The 25556-nt window shown below is 39.8% G+C and overlaps 1 protein-coding gene across 1 annotated transcript; it reads left to right on the top strand.

Annotated features, from left to right (window-relative positions):
* Window positions 1-22628: 22628 nt before the first annotated feature.
* Window positions 22629-24189, top strand: LOC309490509 (endonuclease domain-containing 1 protein-like). The gene is made up of 2 exons (XM_082159723.1): window positions 22629-23006; window positions 23426-24189. Exons 1-2 carry the CDS (start codon window positions 22710-22712, stop codon window positions 23942-23944), a joined length of 816 nt encoding a protein of 271 aa, XP_082015849.1. The 5' UTR covers window positions 22629-22709; the 3' UTR covers window positions 23945-24189.
* The last annotated feature ends 1367 nt before the right edge of the window (window positions 24190-25556 follow it).

The raw sequence follows: 25556 nt of genomic DNA, 5'->3' as shown, positions 1-25556 counted from the left end.
TACCAGCTCGCTTTTTTTTTTATCAGTTCAAAAGAGATTCATTTTGCTCTGTTGACTTTGATATTACAAACAAGTTTCATACATCAATCGATTCTGTTAAATGTGTATTATTTTTGTGTATACTCACAATAAAAACAAAGTGTTGTGCTTTTCGCCAAATAAAGAAAAATAAACACGAAGCGAGTTCTGCCTCCTCTCTGTCAGTGAAGTCCATTCTGAAACGCGTCCGAAAATGAACAATAACTCAGCGAATACTCAGTCAAACAGGCATACAGACACACAGGCATGAATTCTCTTCTTTTAAATGAAGTAATAAATATATTAAAAAAATATTCTCTGTTTATGTAATCTTTATGAAAAGAGCGAGATGTCAGTCGTTCTCATCTCAGCTCATTACGTTTTAATCGGCCCCGCCCACGGAGAGCGCGCTATTCAAACGCAAATGACTGAGACGATCCCATACAAACCTGTGAACGCCCCCATATCAGCTCGAGAAAACACATCAAGTTTATTCAAATCATTGTACTTGTTTACACTGTCTCGCAGCGCTGTGAGGAATAATAATAATGGAAAATATACCTCAGAAGTGCTGGTATTTCGAGGAGCAACGGATGGAATACTGTAGTACGTTTTTTTTCATTCTCAAGTAAATCGCGTTTCTGTGTGAATGAATGAACGGCAGAGATGCGCTGTTTACCACAACTCGCAAAAAGACGGTTTAAATTTGAATTGCGTTTCTGTGTGTGAATGAATGATCTGCTTTTAGCAAACTATTTTGCTATACTGAGTAAAAATTTACTGAAATATGTTGAAATAAAATGTATTTGTATAAGCAACGTATTAAACTGCAAATTAACATTTATATTCCTTATAATAAAAACGAAAGACCTATGTTACAGACAAATGAAAGACAACATTTCATTGATTAGTTTTGGATAGATTACACATTTTTACTGTAAAATATCTGCCACCTCAAATAAGCTTTTGTTTGCCAATTTTTGCTAATATGTTAAATATAGTATGTTTTGTCAATGTAGGCTATATTCGAAGTTTGAAATATGTATGATAAAATGTATACTTTAGTTTTTACAAAGAAAGATTACACTTCAATTGTTGTTGTAATTGTAACCTTTTTAATGAGAAAAAAAAATGTACAAGGTAGATGTAAACAAATTTTAAAAGGTAAATATAAGCCTTTTCTTTAAATAATTTTTATTGTTTTTTATTATTGACAAATTTGGGGAGAGGATACATATTCCAAAACTGAAAATACAGTATGAGAATTAACTGCACAATTACTAGACATGTTTTCCTTGGATATTATACAATTTGCAAGCAAAATTTGTGGAAAAAAAATAAATAAAAAAATTGACATGCTTCCAACTGTGAACCAATTTGGTAGAATATATATATATATATACTGTATTTATATTGCTCTTGCATTCTTTCTTGTGGCTATAGGTGACACACCTGAATGAATGGCTCATTAAGTATGCAGGCCCCATTGTCTCCTCAGGTGTGAACCACTACATATGCATGATGCTGTTGAATGGTTGACGCCCCTTGCGCATATTGCCTTTACAAACAAAAAGTGTTTTACAAGATTTAAATCAATGTATTGTGTTATGTGAATGATAAGGGCAGGATGATTTTCACATCATTTTGAAGAAAAAACTCTAGGCAACGACATCCATTAGTCAAAAGTCTTATTGACACGTATTTAGTATGTGTTTTGTGGCCTTATTTCAGAAACTTTAGTTTTTAGTTTTTTCAATAACCATGCATAAACATTATTCTCTCAAAAATACAAACATGTACATGCATGTTGCTCACATATTATGGTAGCCCTGTTTGTGCTAAATAGAGTGTAATTATACCTTTGCCATTAATATGTTTATAAGCAACTGAAAAAAGCACAAATGTCAGGGCATGTCAGAACATCTCAAGGACCCCAAAAAACCCTCAGACCTCAGAGGGTTAAGTATACTTGACTTATACTGACAGAAAAGTCTAAGTATATTTGGCCTATACTTGTTGATCGAGATAAAGTATAATTACGTATTCTAAGTATTCTTGTACTTGTGTTTACTGTTTTGATTGAGTAGCTTATTAAATACTTATTTTTAAACATAATATTACACACTGTCTTATAAACTAACATGTTCAAGTTTATATAGTAACAAGCTTTCGGGTGGAATAGATTATAGAGTAAATAAAATAAGCATGGAACTGAACCTGATCTTGTACACAGCGATAATAATTCCCTTACGAAAAATATGTTTATTCAAGTGTGCTATTAGTATACTTCTTTTCAACTAAAAAGAAGAAAGCATACTTTCAGTCTACATTTTATATACTTCTCAAAAATATACTTTATGTACTTCTCAGAAATATACTTAATTACACTTAACCCTCTGAGGTCGAGAAACGCGCCGACGCGTTTTGCTGGATTTTTTTCACATAGCAGCAACATAAACTTAAATTACTCCGTCATTTATGGTTATACAGAAAAAAGAAATATAAAAAAAGAATCTGTGATATTTCTACTTTTGTATGTGTCCACTTACAATCAAATCAAAACATTGTGCTTTTGTAAAATAAAGAAAATAAACAGGGTGTACGTTCTGCCTCTCCGTCGCGGTGAACTTTTTTTTCTTGAGCACGTCTATAAACTGAAACATAACTCAGCGAATACTTCTCACACATTTATGAGCCATATACCTTTATGCACATTTAAGTGTGTACTTTTAAATGATCGGATTCAAACTGAAAACAAATATTCTCTGTTTAAGTAATTTGTATAAAACCAACAGGATGTCCAGTATCTCAAACGCTTGCTAATTACTTTTTAATTCGACACGCCCACTCGCGCAAAAGAGATTCACATGCAAATCTCCACATGGAACGCGAACGCCCTCGTTACCTCAAACACAAAACACCAAAACACTTCACAAGTCTCTGCTTTTCGTCGAGTTTGGAAGACACGTCTGAGCTTACATTGGATTTACATCAGAAGAATAAGAACGCGATTTGAAGACAAGAAAGATGTAAGGTAAGAAATTCTTACTTATTAGTTTATGGTATTGTTGCATAAACTTCACATTGCAGTTGAACTGTTGCTAGATATATGGTGAATATTATACTATTTAGACCCGTGTTTCCTGTTAAATACTGTTTGTGGATATCTGCTCAAACATAGATATGTATAACCATAATGTTTAATATTTTGGAGCGCGATGGCGTTTGAATGTATCATATTTTGGAGCGCGCTGTGCGTTTGAATGTATCATATTTTGGAGCGCGATTGCGTTTGAATGTATCATATTTTGGAGCGCGATGGCGTTTGAATGTATCATATTTTGGAGCGCGATTGCGTTTGAAAGGAAAAATGCACCAAACATTAGGCTTTATGTTTTTACTATTATCTCATTTCATATCATCATAACGAATGGAAACATTTGAAGTAACATATGATAATCAATATATTTTTCTCTAGCGTAGTTGTTCTTGAAATCTTTTGGAAGATTTAATTTATTGTTATTATTATTTTATGCAGCACTGCGTAGCCTATGCCTACAAGGCCTATATTCATGTTCATTATATATTGTTGGAAACGTGTGTGTGTGTGTGTATTCTGTGAATTTTAAAAAGAAATTTTAACCAGAAAAATCTAAAATCTATTCCCAAAATCGTGCAGCCCTAGTTTCTCTTGATATCAGTATGTTCACAGTTTTTTCTTTTTTCTTTTCTTTCAGGGACCAGATGCAACTGAGTCCTGCTGACTTCAACATTCACATGAGTCTCTGTACATGAACATGGTAAAGTGAAAATCAAACACCTTGGAAATGAAAGGTATGTTTTTAGGAATGGCACAAAGGTCTCTGTCTTTGGATCATTGTTTTCAATGTGCTCTTTTGTCATTTTGTATTTTTGGATTGTGTTGTGTTGTAAATAAATCCAAACAATCTAAAAGCCATTCTTTTTTAAATCTCCTCATTCTTTGTGCAAGGTTGCTCTGAATGACAGGGCCTGATCGCTCCTAATAGGGCCGTTAGGGGAGTGTCTTTGTCTTTCTCAGGTGTTAAAAGCTTACATATTCATGAGATGATCACGCCTCTTCGCATATGGCTTTGTCACACAAAACACGTCTTAGAAATTTTAAATCAATATATTGTCTTATCTGAATGAGCAGTCAGGGTGATTTTCACATAGTTTTGGAGCAAATATTCTAGGCTATGTCATACAATTTTCAAAAGTCTTGTGAAGAAATAATCAGTATGGGTTTCATGGCCTTATTTCAGTGAGAATTTTTTTTGGTATTTTCACAAACCACGCATAAATGTCATTATCTCAAAACTACAAACTTTTACATACATGCTGCTGATATATTATTGTAGCAGAGTTTGTGCTGAATACAGTGTAATTAGACTTTAGCCATGAAAATGTCACTAGTAACAGAAAAAAACACAAATGTCAGAGCATGTCAGACCACCTCCAGGGCCCAGAAAACAGCTCAGACCTCAGAGGGTTAAGTGTACTTGACTTATACTGAGAGAAAAGTGTAAGTATATTTGGCCTGTACTTGAACTCAATCTTTTGATCGAGATATACTTAAAAGTATAATTAATTATTCAAAGTATACTTGGCTTGTAGTCTTTTGACCGAGTAGCCTATTAAATATACTTTTTTTTTACATCGTTTTTCATACACAGTCTTATGAAACTTACATTGTTTGAAAATATTGATATAAAACAGATATGTGTCTAATTCTGCGTATCTGAATTTTTGTGTATGTTACACTATCCATGCTATCCATGTTTTCACTGGTATACGGTAGGGGGTGCTATGACACATCTTCTAGTACAGAATCTCTGGATCAAAACACAGGAGAAGAAGAAGCTGAAACAAGCAGGGGGGCAGGGTTTCATAAAACACTGAAGCTTCCCCGGGCGCCGCCAATGATTAGCGGACCCCCACCTGCTGTTAGCATTCCATTGACTCCCATTCATTTTGGCATCACTTTGACAGTGAATAACTTTACATCTGAGGCTCCATTTGTCCATTATTTATTTCTAAAGAAATTTATAAAAGGCTCCATTACCTTGTAGCTTATGGCCCCGTAGAAGCCGTTTTTGTAAAAATAGGCTAACGATTGCGTCATAACCACGCGACTCTCTGTCGCACAGTAGAGAGATTACTGTATGGACAGGAGGAGAAGCTCACGGGAATCGGGGGGACATGGAGGCAAAATGACAAAATAATTAATCAGAATACTTAGCAAAAGTTGCTCCTGCTCCTAGCTCATGGACACCTCCTACTCACACTCTCCGACTCTGCAAGATTCGGAAGGGAATGATTCAGATTTCTCTCAGCACAGCTACTAGAAGACAGACGGGTTGCTCACGTCACATCTACGTCATCAAGCTCAGTTTGAGTCTGCGCAGTACGCTCAGCCATCAGGAAGTGAGAGCTTCTAATTGACTTAACTTTTCTCCGTTGAAACCTATGGGGTCACTGTGTCCAGTTTATATACTGTCTATGGAAACAAGTGATAGAAGATTGCTCACTCAAATGTAAAATAACGTGATCATCAAACATTAAACAGCGTGTAAATCAAAACTGCTTAATGTTTCCAAATGAAATGAAGCGTAACCCATGAAGAGAAAACGACTGAAGCTGTGGGGCTGTTGGACTCGATCTCCTCCATCTGTGCTTTGATCATCGTTCTGGATCTGATCAAGGAGCAGTCTTTGACAAAAATGAGATTTTCTCATCTTTTTTGTTTAAAATGTTGCCTTTCTTTAGGAAACTTACCAACATTCAAGTGTTGATAAAAAAGGATGCATGAAGCTAATAAAATGTTTTTAAAATTAAAGGGTAACGCTTTAGATTACAGCCCGGAAAGTACTGCGTAATTAAAATGAAATTACAGTGTAACTTTCGGTAATTACAGTGTACCTATAAAGTACTTACGTGTAAGTATAGGGGAATAATATGTAAAGTCTTGGGAATAAAGGTGTAACAACCAGGAAAATACTGCGTAATTAAAACGAAATTACAGTGTAACTTTCGGTAATTACAGTGTACCTATAAAGTACTTACGTGTAAGTATAGGGGAATAATATGTAAAGTTTTGGGAATAAAGGGGTAACAACCAGGAAAATAACAAATTATTTAGGCAAATTATTTAGACTAAGTATTCCATGTAGTTACAGGGTAAGTATGACTTTGCGGGCTGTAAATTAAAGTGGTGCTTCTTACCCTCTTGTTTCATGTAGTTACAGGGTAAGTATGACATTGCGGGCTGTAAATTAAAGTGATGCTTCTTACCCTCTTGTTCCATGTAGTTACAGGGTAAGTATGACATTGCGGGCTGTAAATTAAAGTGGTGCTTCTTACCCTCTTGTTTCATGTAGTTACAGGGTAAGTGTGACATTGCGGGCTGTAAATTAAAGTGGTGCTTCTTACCCTCTTGTTCCATGTAGTTACAGGGTAAGTGTGACATTGCGGGCTGTAAATTAAAGTGGTGCTTCTTACCCTCTTGTTCCATGTAGTTACAGGGTAAGTATGACATTGCGGGCTGTAAATTAAAGTGGTGCTTCTTACCCTCTTGTTTCATGTAGTTACAGGGTAAGTGTAACATTGCGGGCTGTAAATTAAAGTGGTGCTTCTTACCCTCTTGTTCCATGTAGTTACAGGGTAAGTATGACATTGCGGGCTGTAAATTAAAGTGGTGCTTCTTACCCTCTTGTTTCATGTAGTTACAGGGTAAGTATGACATTGCGGGCTGTAAATTAAAGTGGTGTTTCTTACCCTCTTGTTTCATGTAGTTACAGGGTAAGTGTGACATTGCGGGCTGTAAATTAAAGTGGTGCTTCTTACCCTCTTGTTTCATGTAGTTACGGGGTAAGTGTGACATTGCGGGCTGTAAATTAAAGTGGTGCTTCTTACCCTCTTGTTTCATGTAGTTACAGGGTAAGTATGACATTGCGGGCTGTAAATTAAAGTGGTGCTTCTTACCCTCTTGTTCCATGTAGTTACAGGGTAAGTGTGACATTGCGGGCTGTAAATTAAAGTGGTGCTTCTTACCCTCTTGTTCCATGTAGTTACAGGGTAAGTGTGACATTGCGGGCTGTAAATTAAAGTGGTGCTTCTTACCCTCTTGTTCCATGTAGTTACGGGGTAAGTATGACATTGCAGGCTGTAAATTAAAGTGGTGCTTCTTACCCTCTTGTTTCATGTAGTTACAGGGTAAGTGTGACATTGCGGGGTGTAAATTAAAGTGGTGCTTCTTACCCTCTTGTTTCATGTAGTTACAGGGTAAGTATGACATTGCGGGCTGTAAATTAAAGTGGTGCTTCTTACCCTCTTGTTTCATGTAGTTACAGGGTAAGTATGACATTGCGGGCTGTAAATTAAAGTGGTGCTTCTTACCCTCTTGTTTCATGTAGTTACGTGGTAAGTGTGACATTGCGGGCTGTAAATTAAAGTGGTGCTTCTTACCCTCTTGTTTCATGTAGTTACAGGGTAAGTGTGACATTGCGGGCTGTAAATTAAAGTGGTGCTTCTTACCCTCTTGTTCCATGTATTACAGGGTAAGTATGACATTGCGGGCTGTAAATTAAAGTGGTGCTTCTTACCCTCTTGTTCCATGTAGTTACAGGGTAAGTACAATAAAAACATACGTACACACACACAGTCTGATATCACTTGGAAAACTTTATTTGAAAAACAACTTATTTCAAAACGGATTTACAGCAATTTGTTTCTCTTGCTTGGTTTCCTCCTCCTCTTGTTCCTCTTCTTCTTTCTTTCCACTGATGAATCTTAAGAAGGAATCCCATGACATGTCTCTTGCTATTCTGTATTATGTGTTAAAAGAAAATACAGTACAGAAATGTCCTCACCATTTACTCATCTTTTACCCTCATGTCATCCGAGATGTATACAAATTTCCTTCTTCAGATTAACACAAACAGAAGTTTTTAGAAAAATAAATAATCTCTGTGAATGCATATAATGCAAGCTCATGTGTTCCTAAAAGTTGACAACAGCACATACAACAATAACTACAGTAATCCATACGACCCCAATGGATGAATCAATGTCTTCTGAAGTGAAACGATAAGCGTTTGTAAGAAAAAATACCAAATATTTAAAATGTTTAAACTGTAGACTATCGCTTCCGACCAACTGTCACCTGCGCGTTCATGAGAGGGTTGAGTACGTTTACGCTTGACAATTTAAAGCGTGACGTAAGCGCACCGAAAAACCGAATGTCGAATTATAATTTTTTTTATGTTTTCATTATTGCTTACAACAAAATACAAACAATAACAGATAATAATAATAATGAAAAACAAACCATGCAGAAGAACAGACACCAGTTCTCGCGCGAGTTTCACATCAAACTCCCGTGAGAATGCAATGAACAAGCCATTCAAGCCAACCCTATGAAGCCGACTCTCATGCACTCGCTGGTGACAGTTAATCGGTAGCGAAAAGATGAGTAAATTATGAGAACATTTCTGGGTGTACTGTATTTTCTTTTAATACATAATACAGAATAGAAAAAGACTCCTTCTTAAGATTAGGCTAATCAGTGGAACGATAGAAAACGAAGAGGAGGACCAAGAGGGACAAAAAAGGACAATACATGCTACTTTCTGTCAGGACTTTAGTATTTGAAATGAAAAGTTGATTTTTTAAAAATAATAAAGAATAAGAAGTGTAATATGTTGTAAATCTGTTTTGAAATAAGTTGTTTTTCAAATAAAGGTTTTCCAAGTGATGTCAGATTGTGTGTGTGTACATGTGTTTTTATTGTACTTACCCTGTAACTACATGAAACAAGAGGGTAAGAAGCACCACTTTAATTTACAGCCCGCAATGCCATACTTACCCTGTAACTACATGAAACAAGAGGGTAAGAAGCACCACTTTAATTTACAGCCCGCAATGTCATACTTACCCTGTAACTACATGAAACAAGAGGGTAAGAAGCACCACTTTAATTTACAGCCCGCAATGTCACACTTACCCTGTAACTACATGAAACAAGAGGGTAAGAAGCACCACTTTAATTTACAGCCCGCAATGTCATACTTACCCTGTAACTACATGAAACAAGAGGGTAAGAAGCACCACTTTAATTTACAGCCCGCAATGTCACACTTACCCTGTAACTACATGAAACAAGAGGGTAAGAAGCACCACTTTAATTTACAGCCCGCAATGTCACACTTACCCTGTAACTACATGAAACAAGAGGGTAAGAAGCACCACTTTAATTTACAGCCCGCAATGTCACACTTACCCCGTAACTACATGAAACAAGAGGGTAAGAAGCACCACTTTAATTTACAGCCCGCAATGTCATACTTACCCTGTAACTACATGAAACAAGAGGGTAAGAAGCACCACTTTAATTTACAGCCCGCAATGTCATACTTACCCTGTAACTACATGAAACAAGAGGGTAAGAAGCACCACTTTAATTTACAGCCCGCAATGTCACACTTACCCTGTAACTACATGAAACAAGAGGGTAAGAAGCACCACTTTAATTTACAGCCCGCAATGTCATACTTACCCTGTAACTACATGAAACAAGAGGGTAAGAAACACCACTTTAATTTACAGCCCGCAATGTCACACTTACCCCGTAACTACATGAAACAAGAGGGTAAGAAGCACCACTTTAATTTACAGCCCGCAATGTCACACTTACCCTGTAACTACATGAAACAAGAGGGTAAGAAGCACCACTTTAATTTACAGCCCGCAATGTCACACTTAAGGCCCGTACACACCGGGACGAATTTCGCGCGCGATATTCGCCGACGTTTAACGCCTCGTGACTAAACAAAGGGCGCCAATGTGAGTGTGCACACCGACGCGAAAAACGCCACGCGTAAAAGCGTAATTTTTTTTAAACGCCTCGGGTTCGTTTTTTTTGGTTTGACGCACCGCGTCAAAAACTATCGGACCAATGACATTGGCGCTTTTGCTCACGTGTCTGGAGCTTCTGAAGTTACAGTAAAACACAACTTGGGGGCGCTCAAACACAAAACGGTCTTGCCGAGCACACATATGTAACAGCGAAGAAGATATACGCCAAGTAGCGTCTACACTGCCCATAGACAGACACTGCCGGGAAGAAATGACGAGGAAGATGCAAGGCAAGATGAATGTAGAGCTGCTGGTCTCGTTGGTGTCGGAACATAAAGAACTATATGACAAACGCGACAGCGACTACAAAAATCTTGTTAAAAGAGAACTGTTATGGAGTGGTATTGCAGAGTATAGACTGTTATGGAGTGGTATTGTATTTCTGTTTTACATTAAGCGCCATTTAATGTCAGGGAATGAATTTGCATGTTCACTCGGCTCATCGTCAGCGAAAATCGCTTGGGTGTGAACACAAAAAACGCGTTGAAAAACGCTGGCGAATAACGCGCGCCGATATTCGTCCCGGTGTGTACGGGCCTTTACCCTGTAACTACATGAAACAAGAGGGTAAGAAGCACCACTTTAATTTACAGCCCGCAATGTCACACTTACCCTGTAACTACATGAAACAAGAGGGTAAGAAGCACCACTTTAATTTACAGCCCGCAATGTCACACTTACCCTGTAACTACATGGAACAAGAGTATATTTTCCTAGCATTTAAAAAAATAAAAAGTTGCAATAGTTTTACTTGCCTTGAAACTTAATCAGTGCACCTTTGCAATAATAACAAATTAGCCTACTTTATAAATGCACTGATATGTACCCCGCAATTTAAAAAAAGCCTTTATGTATTTTTATACACTATTATTACAAAAAGGTGCAGTGTATGTAGCCTGCTCGCTAAATTGCTCCCAAAAGTAAGATTCTAAAATACTTAAATAATCTAAATAATTTGCCTAAATAATTTGTTATTTTCCTGGTTGTTACCCCTTTATTCACAAAACTTTACATATAATTCCCCTATACTTACACGTACATACTTTATAGGTACACTGTAATTACCGAAAGTTACACTGTAATTTCGTTTTAATTATGCAGTATTTTCCTGGTTGTTACACCTTTATTCCCAAGACTTAACATATTGTTCCCCTATACTTACACGTAAGTACTTTATAGGTACACTTTAATTACCGAAAGTTATACTGTACTTTCATTTTAATTACACAGTACTTTCCGGGCTGTAATCTAAAGCGTTACCCAAAAAGTATATATAAAATAGTAACTAGTAAACTATAAGTATGATGTTAAGTTCACTTAACCCCCTGAGGTCTACGGTATCGCCGGCGATACCAGCTCGCTTTTTTTTTATCAATGTAAAAGAAACTCATAAATACTCTGTTGACTTTGATTTTCCATAGGAGTTTCATACATCAATCGATTCTGTTAAATGTGTATTATTTTTGTGTATACTCACAATAAAAACAAAGTGTTGTGCTTTTTGCCAAATAAAGAAAAATAAACACGAAGCGAGTTCTGCCTTCTCTCTGCCAGTGAAGTCCATTCTGAAACGCGTCCGAAAATGAACAATAACTGAGCGAATACTCAGTCAACCAGGCATACAAAGACACAGGCATGAAGCTTGAATTCTCTTCTTTTAAATGAAGTAATTTATATAAAAAACAAATATTCTCATCTTGTGAAATCTGTATTAAAAGAGAGCGATTCCAGTCGAGCTCATCTCATCTCATTACGTTATAATCGGCCACGCCCACGGAGAGCGCGCGAAACTGTGAACACCCACATATCAGCTCGAGAAAACACATCAAGTTTATTCAGATAAGTGTAGTTGTCTACACTGTCTCGCAGCGCTGTGAGGAATAATAATAATGGAAAACTTACCTCAGAAGTGCTGGTATTTCGAGGAGCAACGGATGGAATAATGTAGTAAGTTTTTTTTTTTCATTCTCAAGTAAATCGCGTTTCTGTGTGAATGAATGAACGGCAGAGATGCGCTGTTTACCACAACTCGCAAAAAGACGGTTTAAATTTGAATTGCGTTTCTGTGTGTGAATAAATGATCTGCTTTTAGCAAACTATTTTGCTATACTGAGTAAAATCGATTGAAATATGTTGAAATAAAATGTATTTGTATAAGCAACGTATTAAACTGCAAATTAACATTTATATTCCTTATAATAAAAACGAAAGACCTATGTTACAGACATATGAAAGACAACATTTCGTTGATTAGTTTTGGATAGATTACACATTTTTACTGTAAAATATCTGCCACCTCAAATAAGCTTTTGTTTGCCAATTTTTGCTAATATGTTAAATATAGTATGTTTTGTCAATGTAGGCTATATTCGAAGTTTGAAATATGTATGATAAAATGTATACTTTAGTTTTTACAAAGAAAGATTACACTTCAATTGTTGTTGTAATTGTAACCTTTTTAATAAAAAAAAATATATTTACAAGGTAGATGTAAACATATTTTAAAAGGTAAATATAAGCATTTTCTTTAAATAATTTTTATTGTGTTTTATTATTGACAAATTTGGGGAGAGGATACATATTCCAAAACTGAAAATACAGTATGAGAATTAACTGCACAATTAATAGACATGTTTTCCTTGGATATTATACAATTTGCAAGCAAAATTTATGAAAAAAAAAAAATTGACATGCTTCCAACTGTGAACCAATTTGGTAGAATATATATATATATATATATATATATATATATATATATATATATATATATATATATATATATATATATATATATATATATATATATATATATACTGTATTGCTCTTGCATTCTTTCTTGTGGCTATAGGTGACACACCTGAATGAATGGCTCATTAAGTATGTGGGCCCCATTGTCTCCTAAGGTGTGAACCACTACATATGCATGATGCTGTTGAATGGTTGACGCCCCTTGCGCATATTGCCTTTACAAACAAAAAGTGTTTTACAAGATTTAAATCAATGTATTGTGTTATGTGAATGATAAGGGCAGGATGATTTTCACATCATTTTGAAGAAAAAACTCTAGGCAAAGACATCAATTAGTCAAAAGTCTTATTGACACGTATTTAGTATGTGTTTTGTGGCCTTATTTCAGAAACTTTAGTTTTTAGTTTTTTCAATAACCATGCATAAACATTATTCTCTCAAAAATACAAACATGTACATGCATGTTGCTCACATATTATGGTAGCCCTGTTTGTGCTAAATAGAGTGTAATTATACCTTTGCCATTAATATGTTTATAAGCAACTGAAAAAAGCACAAATGTCAGGGCATGTCAGAACATCTCAAGGACCCCAAAAACCCCTCAGACCTCAGAGGGTTAAATAAAACTTGTAGTATAAAACTACTAAACTAGTAGTTTACTGAATGTATACTTCAAAGTTGCTACAAGTATTCAAATAGTAAACTACTAGTATACCCATAAGTTCACTTGCAGTACAAATGAGAAACGTAATTATGAACTAGTTGTGCACTTAAAGTGTACTACTCTTACCATAGATATCATATAATAAAGGCTAGATGTCTCGTCCGCGCTGCTGGCCAATGGAGGTCGACGTCCGCACATGGCGGCCATCTTACCACAGGGAGCTCGCTCACTCGTAACATGGTGCATGTACTTTTAAATAACCATAACTTGCTAAATTTTCTACCGATTTTCAAACGGGTTGGTTTGTTATAAACGTCAGAGATGTAGTTATGACACTGCATACATATGAATAATTATAACAATGGACTTCCATATGAAAGAATTATAGCCACGTTAATAACGTTTGTAAGAAACCAAACCGTTTGTAAATCCGTCAAGATTTCAGCGAGATAAGAGGATTTGTGTGTGTGCTGATGGCCGCCGGTGATGCCGGAAGTGACTCCGCCGTAAGACATCTAGCCTTTATTATATGATATCTATGACTCTTACACTTATTGTCATGATTGAGAGATGGAAGCAAAATGCAAGTAAAACTCTTTATTGTATAATTGATGAGGTAAATGGTATAAGTCCAGAAAAGACAGGCTAACGGCGCAGGGACCCCGATGGCCAGATGAACCCGGTGAAGAGAGTGCAGCAGTGCGGTGATGTGAGTCCAGAGATGAGATGAATCCAGAGTAAATCCACAGAAATCACGAAGAGTTTGGAAGCAGGATTTGCCATCTGATAATAATATTCTGGACTGGCACTTGATCTGGCATAATTTGTCTTTTTCTTCCAGAAACCCTAACCACCGAATGATTCATTACAACTTTATACACAGGTCATATTTTACTCCCCGCAGTTTGTTCAGGTTTAAAGCTTCGCCCTCTCCTAATTGTACTCTGTGTTTGCAAAAGAGTTTGGGCACTTTTTTTCATATGGTGTGGGAGTGCCCAGGTGTTGTGGTTTTCTGGAAAAATGTTTGTAGTGTATTGTCCACATTATTGTCTCAAGAGATTCCTTACTCGCCTACCCTCTTATTATTGAATGACTTTTCAAGTTTGAACCTACCTACTAAATCCAAACGCCTTTTTTTGGCTGGTCTTACTGCAGCTAAAAGGCTGATAGCATGTAGATGTAAACCCCCTCATTTATTATCTTTAAACAAATGGCTGCTAGATTATATAGATATTGCCATTATGGAACGTTGGGCAGCAAACTTGCACTTGGCCAAACCTGAAAATATCTCATGTTGGGATGATGCCATCTCCACGCTAAAATCTTTATTGTAGTCATCTTTTTCTCTCTTTTGGGGTCCTGTTGGGGGGGGGGGGGGGGGGGATATGTGGTATTCCTTGCATATACTCTGTCTATTTGATTTTATATGCTTGGTAGTTTTGCCATTGCTATGTATTTATTTTTTATTTGTTATGCTACACTACCATGTCAATTTCTCTGTTAATTTTGCTATTACTGTTAAATTGATGCTTGCCACATCTGTTTGTTCATTTGCTTGTTGTTGTCTGTTTTGTTTTTGTTTTCCTAAATGGAAAAATCAATAAAAAATTGATCACAAAAAAAAAAAAAAAAGAAACACGAACAGGAACAAGGAAGGCACAAGACTCGAGACGCTGACTGGAACAACACCAGGACACCACAAACAACGATCTGACAAAGGAGATGAGAAAGTGGTAAGTATATACAGTATATGGTGATGAGATGAGCTGCAGCTGGTGACGGGAGTGATGAGCTGGATCGCTGATGAGCGCTAATGAGCCGGCACGCCCACACAATCAGCACACACACACAACAACAGAACACGAGACAAGAAAGAGACATAGGATTTTTGAACCGTGACAGTACCCCCTTCCCTAGGAACGCCTCCTGGCGTTCCCAGACTCCCTTACCTGCCGATTGTAATCATCGATAAGGGAGTGATCCAGGATGTCTCTAGCTGGTACCCAACTTCTCTCCTCCGGACCGTAACCTTCCCAGTCCACCAAGTACTGAAATCCGCATCCCGACACATGAAAGATGGGATAAATCCTCCTGAACACTGGAGGGAGATTGAGGCAGACTGTCACCGGACTAACGTTTTTAGTGACAGAGAACGGGCCAATGAATTTAGGGGCAAGCTTATTAGAAACGGAGCGGAGAGGAATGTCCTTGGTAGAAAGCCACACTTTGGAACCGACGACATATACGGGAGGCCTACGCCGGTGGTGATCGGCTTTGGCCTTGGTACGCGCCCCCACTTGGAGTAGAGTCTCACAGGCTCTAGTCCAAGTGCGGCGACACCTCTGGACGAAGGCGTGGGCGGAGGGGACCGCGACTTCGGATTCCAGACTAGGAAAAATTGGTGGCTGGTACCCTACACTACACTCAAACGGTGATAGGCCCGTGGATGACACTGGCAACGTGTTGTGGGCGTACTCCACCATAGACAGTTGCTGACTCCAAGAGGAAGGATTCTTGGACACTAAACCTCACAACGTTCTCTACAAATCCAGGTTGGCTTGCTCAGTCTGACCATTGCTCTGTGGATGGAACCCAGAGGACAGACTGACAGTCGCCCCAGGAATTTACAAAACTTTTGCCAAAATTTGGACACAAATTGGGGTCCTCTGTCAGAAACCACGTCTGTCGGGAGACCATGTAGCCGAAAGACGTGGTTAACGACAATCAACGCTGTCTCCTTGGCTGATGGTAATTTGGGCAAGGGAACGAAATGGGCCGCCTTCGAGAACCGGTCCACCACGGTCAAAACTACCGTGTGACCCTGGGAAGGTGGGAGGGCGGTGATAAAATCTAGAGCGATATGGGACCAGGGTCTCGAAGGCACCGGCAGCGGTTGAAGTAACCCATCTGGAGGTCGATTAGAAGTCTTACCCGTGGCGCAAACTGAGCAAGCCAAGACAAAACTGTGAACGTCACGAGCCATGAGAGGCCACCAGAATCGTTGCTTGACTAAAAATTTTGTGCGATTAACTCCTGGATGGCAAGCCACATTGGAACAATGTCCCCACTGAATAACGCTGGACCGTAAACCCTCAGGCACAAATAAACGATTCGGTGGACAACGGGCCGGAGGCGTTACTCCTTCTAAGGCCTTCTTGACCTTCGATTCGATCTCCCATGTGAGTGTAGAGATGAATAGAGTCTCTGGTAAAATGCACTCGGGAGTAGACGGGCGTTCGGAACGGTCAAAAATACGCGATAAAGAGTCGGGTTTGATGTTTTTGGAACCCGGGCGGTACGAGAGAGAAAAATCAAAACGACCGAAAAAAAGAGCCCACCGAGCCTGCCTGGAGTTTAGTCTTTTAGCAGTCCGAATGTATTCCAAGTTCTTGTGATCGGTCCAGACGATAAAAGGTACCTCCGACCCTTCTAACCAGTGGCGCCACTCCTCCAATGCTAACTTGACCACCAACAACTCTCTGTTGCCAATGTCATAATTGCGCTCGGCACGGGATAAACGATGAGACAAAAACGCGCAAGGATGCATCGTCTGAAGGAGAACGCTGGGATAGCACTGCACCTACCCCCACCTCTGACGCATCGACCTCCACCACGAACTGACGTGAAGGATCAGGGGTTATCAGGATGGGGGCTGAAACGAAGCAACCCTTCAGTTTGGCAAACGACCACCTGAACGTCGTTCTGGGGGAGGTCAAGGCAGTCAGAGGTGCGGCTAGTTGGCTGAAATTGCGAATGAAACGCCGGTAGAAATTGGCGAACCCCAGAAACCTCAGTAGGGCCTTACGGGAATCTGGACTTTGCCAATCCACCACAGCCTTGATCTTCTCAGGATCCATGCACAGGGAATCATCATCCAAGATGATGTAGCCTAGAAAAGGAACAGACTGTGCATGAAAAGCGCATTTCTCCGCCTTGACAAAAAGCCCATTCTCTAGCAACCTCTGAAGCACTTGTCGGACGTGCTGCACATGTTCCTGGAGAGACGATGAAAAAATCAATATGTCATCCAGGTAGACATATATGAACTGATCGACCATGTCTCGCAACACGTCATTGACAAGTGCCTGGAAGACCGCTGGGGAGTTGGAAAGGCCGAAAGGCATAACCAAGTATTCAAAGTGCCCCCTGGGGGTGTTAAAAGCGGTCTTCCACTCATCCCCCTCCATGATGCGGACCAAATGATAAGCATTCCGTAAATCCAATTTCGTGAAGATAGATGCTCCCTGCAACCTCTCGAAGGCTGAAGACATCAACGGCAAAGGATAAGTATTCTTTACCGTGATGCTGTTCAACCCCCGGTAATCAATACAAGGTCGCAACGATCCATCCTTTTTCCCCACAAAAAAGAACCCCGCCCCCGCTGGAGAAGAGGAAGGGCGGATGAACCCCGTTGCTAGAGAATCAGAAATGTATTTCTCCATGGCCTCTCTCTCTGGGACAGAGAGTGAATATAACTTACCCTTAGGCGGAGACGTACCTGGCAATAACTCTATAGCACAGTCATAGGGACGATGCGGGGGAAGAGAAGCGTGTGGTACCAGATATGAAATATGACTAAAATACTCACTGTTACAAATCATATATCTAGACTAAGCTTACCTAATGCTTTTCTCATGTCGATTTGAATGCCTGCAATAAAATAGGAAATATCATGAAATCCTGTTGCTCACCATAAATGCATTATTGCTAGCTACTGTAACTTTGTGATTAGTTCACACTGTAGCTCATTTAAGGGATGTTAATGTACAGTTCTTTCATAAATAAATTGCTATTATGTGATCATGTTAGCTGTATTGTACTCTCAAAAAAATTTTCATCTTAGTAAAAACCTTTAGGATAAAACAAAATCACATTTAGAACTTTTCTTCATTTGTGTCCAGGCAAGAGGAAACGGAGCATGCACCATCAGGAGCATCTTGCTGTTGTAAGAGAGATGCAGGGGCTGATATTCAACAGCAGGAACTGAACCGGGCTCAGAGGGAGCGCCATTTGCAGATGCCAATCGATGAGGTCCGGCAAGCGAGGGAGCAAGAAGCGTTCTTAACCCTCTGAGGTCGAGAAACGCGCCCCCGCGTTTTGCTGGATTTTTTTCACATAGCAGCAACATAAACTTAAATTACTCCGTCATTTATGGTTATACAGAAAAAAGAAATATAAAAAAAGAATCTGTGATATTTCTACTTTTGTATGTGTCCACTTACAATCAAATCAAAACATTGTGCTTTTGTAAAATAAAGAAAATAAACAGGGTGTGCGTTCTGCCTCTCCGTCGCGGTGAACTTTTTTTTCTTGAGCACGTCTATAAACTGAAACATAACTCAGCGAATCCTTCTCACACATTTATGAGCCATATACCTTTATACACATTTAAGTGTGTACTTTTAAATGATCGGATTCAAACTGAAAACAAATATTCTCTGTTTAAGTAATTTGTATAAAACCAACAGGATGTCCAGTATCTCAAACGCTTGCTAATTACTTTTTAATTCGACACGCCCACTCGCGCAAAAGAGATTCACATGCAAATCTCCACATGGAACGCGAACGCCCTCGTTACCTCAAACACAAAACACCAAAACACTTCACAAGTCTCTGCTTTTCGTCGAGTTTGGAAGACACGTCTGAGCTTACATTGGATTTAACTCAGAAGAAGAAGAACGCGATTTGAAGACAAGAAAGATGTAAGGTAAGAAATTCTTACTTATTAGTTTATGGTATTGTTGCATAAACTTCACATTGCAGTTGAACTGTTGCTAGACATATGGTGAATATTATACTATTTAGACCCGTGTTTACTGTTAAATACTGTTTGTGGATATCTGCTCAAACATAGATATGTATAACCATAATGTTTAATATTTTGGAGCGCGATGGCGTTTGAATGTAGGCTATCATATTTTGGAGCGCGCTGTGGGTTTGAGTATCATATTTTGGAGCGCGCTGTGGGTTTTAATGTATCATATTTTGGAGCGCGATTGCGTTTGAAAGGAAAAATGCACCAAACATTAGGCTTTATGTTTTTACTATTATCTCATTTCATATCATCATAACGAATGGAAACATTTGAAGTAACATATGATAATCAATATATTTTTCTCTAGCGTAGTTGTTACTGAAATCTTTTGGAAGATTTAATTTATTGTTATTATTATTTTATGCAGCACTGCGTAGCCTATGCCTACAAGGCACAACAAACCTGGTGTTCATTATTGTTGGAAACGTGTGTGTGTGTGTATTCTGTGAATTTTAAAAAGAAATTTTAACCAGAAAAATCTAAAATCTATTCCCAAAATCGTGCAGCCCTATAGTTTCTCTTGATATCAGTATGTTCACAGTTTTTTCTTTTTTTTTTTCTTTCAGGGACCAGATGCAACTGAGTCCTGCTGACTTCAACATTCACATGAGTCTCTGTACATGAACATGGTAAAGTGAAAATCAAACACCTTGGAAATGAAAGGTATGTTTTTAGGAATGGCACAAAGGTCTCTGTCTTTGGATCATTGTTTTCAATGTGCTCTTTTGTCATTTGTATTTTTGGATTGTGTTGTGTTGTAAATAAATCCAAACAATCTAAAAGCCATTCTTTTTTAAATCTCCTCATTCTTTGTGCAAGGTTGCTCTGAATGACAGGGCCTGTTCGCTCCTAATAGGGCAGTTAGGGGAGTGTCTTTGTCTTTCTCAGGTGTTAAAAGCTTACATATTCATGAGATGATCACGCCCCTTCGCATATGGCTTTGTCACACAAAACACGTCTTAGAAATTTTAAATCAATATATTGTCTTATCTGAATGAGCAGTCAGGGTGATTTTCACATAGTTTTGGAGCAAATATTCTAGGCTATGTCATACAATTTTCAAAAGTCTTGTGAAGAAATAATCAGTATGGGTTTCATGGCCTTATTTCAGTGAGAATTTTTTTTTGTATTTTCACAAACCACGCATAAATGTCATTATCTCAAAACTACAAACTTTTACATACATGCTGCTGATATATTATTGTAGCAGAGTTTGTGCTAAATACAGTGTAATTAGACTTTAGCCATGAAAATGTCACTAGTAACAGAAAAAAACACAAATGTCAGAGCATGTCAGAACACCTCCAGGGCCCAGAAAACCGCTCAGACCTCAGAGGGTTAAGGATGGGGGAATGCTCCATGGGGGTGCTTAGACAGGCGATGAGTGGCCGGCAAGAACAGAACTCTCTGCCCGACTAGAAACCTGCCAAGTCCATATTTTATGGAAATTGCCTTGAACTGTCGGATCCACTCTGGCCCCTTGAACTGTCTGGTCCACCCTGGCCCCTTGAACTGTCAAATCCACCCTGGCCCCCTGAACTGTCTGATCCGCCCTGGCCCCCTGAACTGTCTGGTCCGCCCTGGCCCCTTGAACTGTCTATTCCGCCCTGGCCCCTTGAACTGTCGGTTCCGCCCTGGCCCCTTGAACTGTCGGGTCCACCCTGACCCCCTGAACTGTCAGGTCCACCCTGTCCCCTTGAACTATCAGGTCAACCCTGGCCCCCTGAACTGTCTGGTCCGCCCTGGCCCCTTGAACTGTCGGATCCACTCTGGCCCCTTGAACTGTCGGGTCCGCCCTGGCTCCCTGAACTGTCAAATCCACCCTGGCCCCCTGAACTGTCTGGTCCACCCTGGCCCCCTGAACTGTCTGATCCGCCCTGGCCCCTTGAACTGTCGGGTCCACCCTGGCCCCCTGAACTGTCAGATCCACCCTGGCCCCCTGAACTGTCTGGTCCGCCCTGGCCCCTTGAACTGTCAGATCCACCCTGGTCCCTTGAACTGTCGGGTCCGCCCTGGCTCCCTGAACTGTCTGGTCCACCCTGGCCCCCTGAACTGTCTGGTCCGCCCTGGCCCCTTGAACTGTCAGATCCACCCTGGTCCCTTGAACTGTCGGGTCCGCCCTGGCTCCCTGAACTGTCTGGTCCACCCTGGCCCCCTGAACTGTCGGGTCCGCCCTGGCCCCCTGAACTGTCTGATCCGCCCTGGCCCTCTGAACTGTCAGGTTCACCCTGGCCCCCTGAACTGTCGGGTCCGCCCTGGCCCCCTGAACTGTCTGATCCACCCTGGCCCTCTGAACTGTCAGGTTCACCCTGGCCCCTTGGGCTGTCGGGTCCGCCCTGGCTCCCTGAACTGTTGGGGTCCGCCCTGGCCCCCTGAACTGTCTGATCCTCCCTGGCCCTCTGAACTGCCTGGTCCGCCCTGGCCCCTTGAACTTTCGGGTCCGCCTTGGCCCCTAGAACTGTCGGGTCCGCCTTGGCCCCTAGAACTGTCGGGTCCACCTTGGCCCCCTGAGTTGTCTGGTCCACCCTGGCCCCCTGAACTGTCAGGTCCGCCTTGGCCCCTTGAACTGTCGGGTCCGCCCTGGCCCCCTGAGCTGTCTGGTCCACCCTGGCCCCCTGAACTGTCGGGTCCGCCCACATCATGCCACGACCCAGGCCCGTCCACGCAGTGCCACGACTCATGTCCTGTCCCCCTGCATGGGTCTGGCCCACCATCCCTCCCCCAGGACCTCCTCCGCTCCACCACCCTCCTGGACTTTTGTTTTGTTTTGGTTTTGTTGGGGGAGTCGAGAGTCGCCCTTAGAGGGGGGAATCTGTCATGTTTTTGGTTATGTTCATGTAATGTGATTCCCTGTTTCTTATGTGGTCCTGCCATGTGTTTCCTTGTCTGTGTCATGTTGTCATTGGTTGATTGTTTTATTGTTCACAGGTGTTCCTTGTCTTGTCATAAATCTTGTGTATATTTAAACCCTCTTGTTTGCCATGTGTTTTGTCAAGTATTGTTCCGTGTTTTATGTTTGATCTTGTTTGGTTTAAATAAACACTGCATTTGGGTTCTACAAACTTGCCTGTAGAGGAATCCTTACAGTAGCGCACTAAGAGACAACGTTATCGGGAAACGCAGCCTAGTTTTCTTTCAGTCGTAATGCTTTTTGAAAGACAGATTCACTTTGTAATTGTTAAACCTAATTATTAAATTAATAAAATGTGACCGCCCATATATAATGACTAATTAGCTGAAAACAAACATACTAAATGTGTGTAAAATTCATAAGATAGAGCTCATGTGTTTGAGTGTAAACAGCAATAAAGCCTTTAATGTGCTAAAACTAGATCATCAGCAGTGCAATGTGAACCTCTTCAGCTATTAACACTTTCTTGTGTAGTGAAACCTACAAACGTGTGTTTCTATCTCCTCCCCTTGTGTCTTAAACTCTATAAAGAGAGAGAACATCTACATTCTCCACTCTCGCCTCTTCTGACACAGAGAAATCCAGAGATTCAGTTTCTGCTCTCACAGTTTGAGTTCATCATGAAACTGCTTGTTTTCCTTCTGTTGCCTTGCCTCTCTCTGAGTGAGGTTGTGAAGGTGCCGGGTTTTGGTGAATGCATACAGTTCTTTATGAATAAAGATCCTCCTCGATTCACACCACAATGGGGCAACTCAGTCAAGAAGATCTGCCAGTGTGTTTGGGACGAGAACGATGACCAAAAGTATCTTTATGCAACTTTGTACAACACAGACTGGAAGATCCCCATCTACTCTGCGTATGTGTTTAAGAAGAGCATAAGTGTTGGGAGGTGTGATCCTTGGTACATCGAGCCTCAGGTAATTATTCAACTGTATATTATTGTAGTATATTGATCACACTTTAGGTTTCCTAAAACTACTATGTACTTACTTTTAAAAATAAGTACATGTGTTGATATTGTACTGTAAATCACTTGTGCTGTTATTGAGGAGGATATGGGTAAAATTAGCACAGGTTTACTGGTTTAAGAGGTTAACAGTGTCATTATAGATGTAATTACATGCAGGTATACTAAAATATAAGTTCAATGATAAACTTGTATGTACACAATAAGTGTATTGTATCAAATTATTCATTCAAATGTTAGAACATAGTAGTTAAAGACACCTACTTTAAAGTGGGACCAGTATATTTATTTAAAATGACAATAATTAATGTAAATTTTGACTGAAACAGTCTGAGTTTCTTCTTTCTTTCTTTCTCTCATGTCCTTTAGCTGGATGGAGATGCTGAGCCATGTATGGCACCTAAAGGTCGCAAAACCCTTACATATCAGGCTGTGAATCGTGACTATGATAAGTCTGGCTATGACAAAGGTCACCTCTACCCAGTTCAGCACACGTACGACCATATCTCCATGCTGGCCACCTCCACCCTGACCAACGCCGCTCCACAGAACCCAGATTTCAATCGGGATCAGTGGAAGAAACATGAGAAGGCTGTCATTGACGATCTGAAAACCTGTAATTCTGAGGCTTATGTGGTGACTGGTGTAGTTCCTGATCACAACAAACCAAAACTGAAAAATAGAGTTTCTGTCTCAAAGTATTACTGGAGAGCAACCTGTTGTAAAAAGAACGGTGTGTACACAGGGAAGGGTTACTTTGGACCTGATCAAAATAATGTAGTGCAGACATTATCAATTACAGGCCTACAGACACTGCTGGCCATAGAATACGGTGTGGATATTGTAATTTTCCCAGGCCTACTAGGTGGTTGTATCCAGTTTATTTAGCCTATGAGCTAAAAATGGTTAATTTGACATTTACATCTCTGACTGGAGTTGGTAATATCTGGAATCAGATCTTCATACTCTAGATCATGACTTCACAATCCTGTCCTGCCTTTCTGTTATTTTAATGAAGATCTCCAGCCATCTTTGTCCACTTCACTGCTTCACTGTTACTGGATTAACATGTGTGTTTAATAAATGCTGGATGTATAATCAGTTACATTTAATAAAGATAGTGTGCAAATGTGTCTTAATGTGTTTAAAACCTTTATTCAAGCCCACACACACACACACACTCACTCAAGCCCACATGAACCTCAACACTCAGGTGAAAAAGATGTAGTATTAAAGGGATACTTCACCTCTGGAAAGATGAATGTGTATTTAAAATAGGTCATTTATGTAGTAGAAATGTGAAATTATTTTTGAATTTGGAGCTTTCTAGACTGAGAAAAGCCAGAAAATGTATTTTTGGCTTATGTGGATGAAAGACAACAACTCCCAGAATGCACTTGCTTCGCTGCTCTACGAGGCCCCTCCCAAGCCACGCCTACCGGTAAGAGTGCGCTGTTAAAGAACTAGGCTAGGCTACTAGTTGACTCAAAACTTAAAAGACGCCGTTTTATCGTGAGTCTCCGTGACGAGTCTGCCCGGGATTTTGAGATCGCCCAAAATGTCTGGGATTCGGCTTTTGCGTTCTACAGTCGCCATTCATCATGTTAACTGTGGCGAGCAGGATGAGGCTGAGGGCCGCGGGAGAACAGCGCGAGGCCGGTGGCGTGATCACTGAGACGCACAGGTCTCGTATCTCTCACGGAGGAGCGGGAATTTTCTTAGCAATGTTAAAACGCACATCAACCGATCACTTGTTTAGCGTTCATGTAAACACTACATTCAGATTCACCAATCGGAATGAATTCAGTTAGATTGAAACAAAAGGTGTGCATGTAAACAATGAATGGCGACTGCAGAAAGCAAAAGCCGAATCCTGGACATTTTGGACGATCTCGACGGCCGGGCATGTCCGGGAAAAAGAGGATGGTAACCCCTACTACTCAGCTTTCTCCACAGAACCAGAGCCTGCTAGCTTAGCTTCCAAAGAAAGACAACTGATACTGTGTCCTACTGGCTGAAGTTTCTAGCCTCTGGACAAAAAATCCTCTGATGACGCAAAATGGTGATTTTTGCGTCATCTGAGGATTTTTTCCAGACAAAAAATACATAAATCTCTCGTCTCAGGGGGATATGAGGGAGGGAAGCACGGTAATTCGAAAATACTACAGGTTTTCTACTGATACAAAGCTTAATGCTGCTGAAGTAGCCCTTTAAATGTATTAAAAATATACTTAAAATTCAAGTAGTATGTTTATAATACTTCTGCATTCCCAGCATGCTTATTTGAAGTGCATTAAAAATATATTGAATTGCATTTTAATATATTTCTAGAAAGTACACTACAATCCATTGGTAATAAATATATGCTAAACACAAGCATACTTTAGTGAAGTTTTAGTGTATTTACAGAACACATACTTATGTTGCTCTTACTTAAAGTATATTTTATGAGTACTTTGTGTAATAACATAGCAAAATAATTAAGCTTTTAGTGGGTTTA

This window comes from Leuciscus leuciscus (assembly GCF_965113295.1).
Source record: "Leuciscus leuciscus genome assembly, chromosome: 25".
NCBI classification, from domain to species: domain Eukaryota; kingdom Metazoa; phylum Chordata; class Actinopteri; order Cypriniformes; family Leuciscidae; genus Leuciscus; species Leuciscus leuciscus.
Note: the sequence above shows the minus strand (reverse complement) of the source record. Positions and strands in the feature narration are given on the sequence as shown.

Excerpts from the sequence above, each read along its gene's own strand:
- LOC309490509 (XM_082159723.1), top strand. The coding sequence starts at position 22,710 with ATGAAACTGCTTGTTTTCCTTCTGTTGCCTTGCCTCTCTCTGAGTGAG. Across the intron at positions 23,007-23,425 it reads CTTGGTACATCGAGCCTCAG|CTGGATGGAGATGCTGAGCC; the intron begins GTAATTATTCAA and ends CATGTCCTTTAG.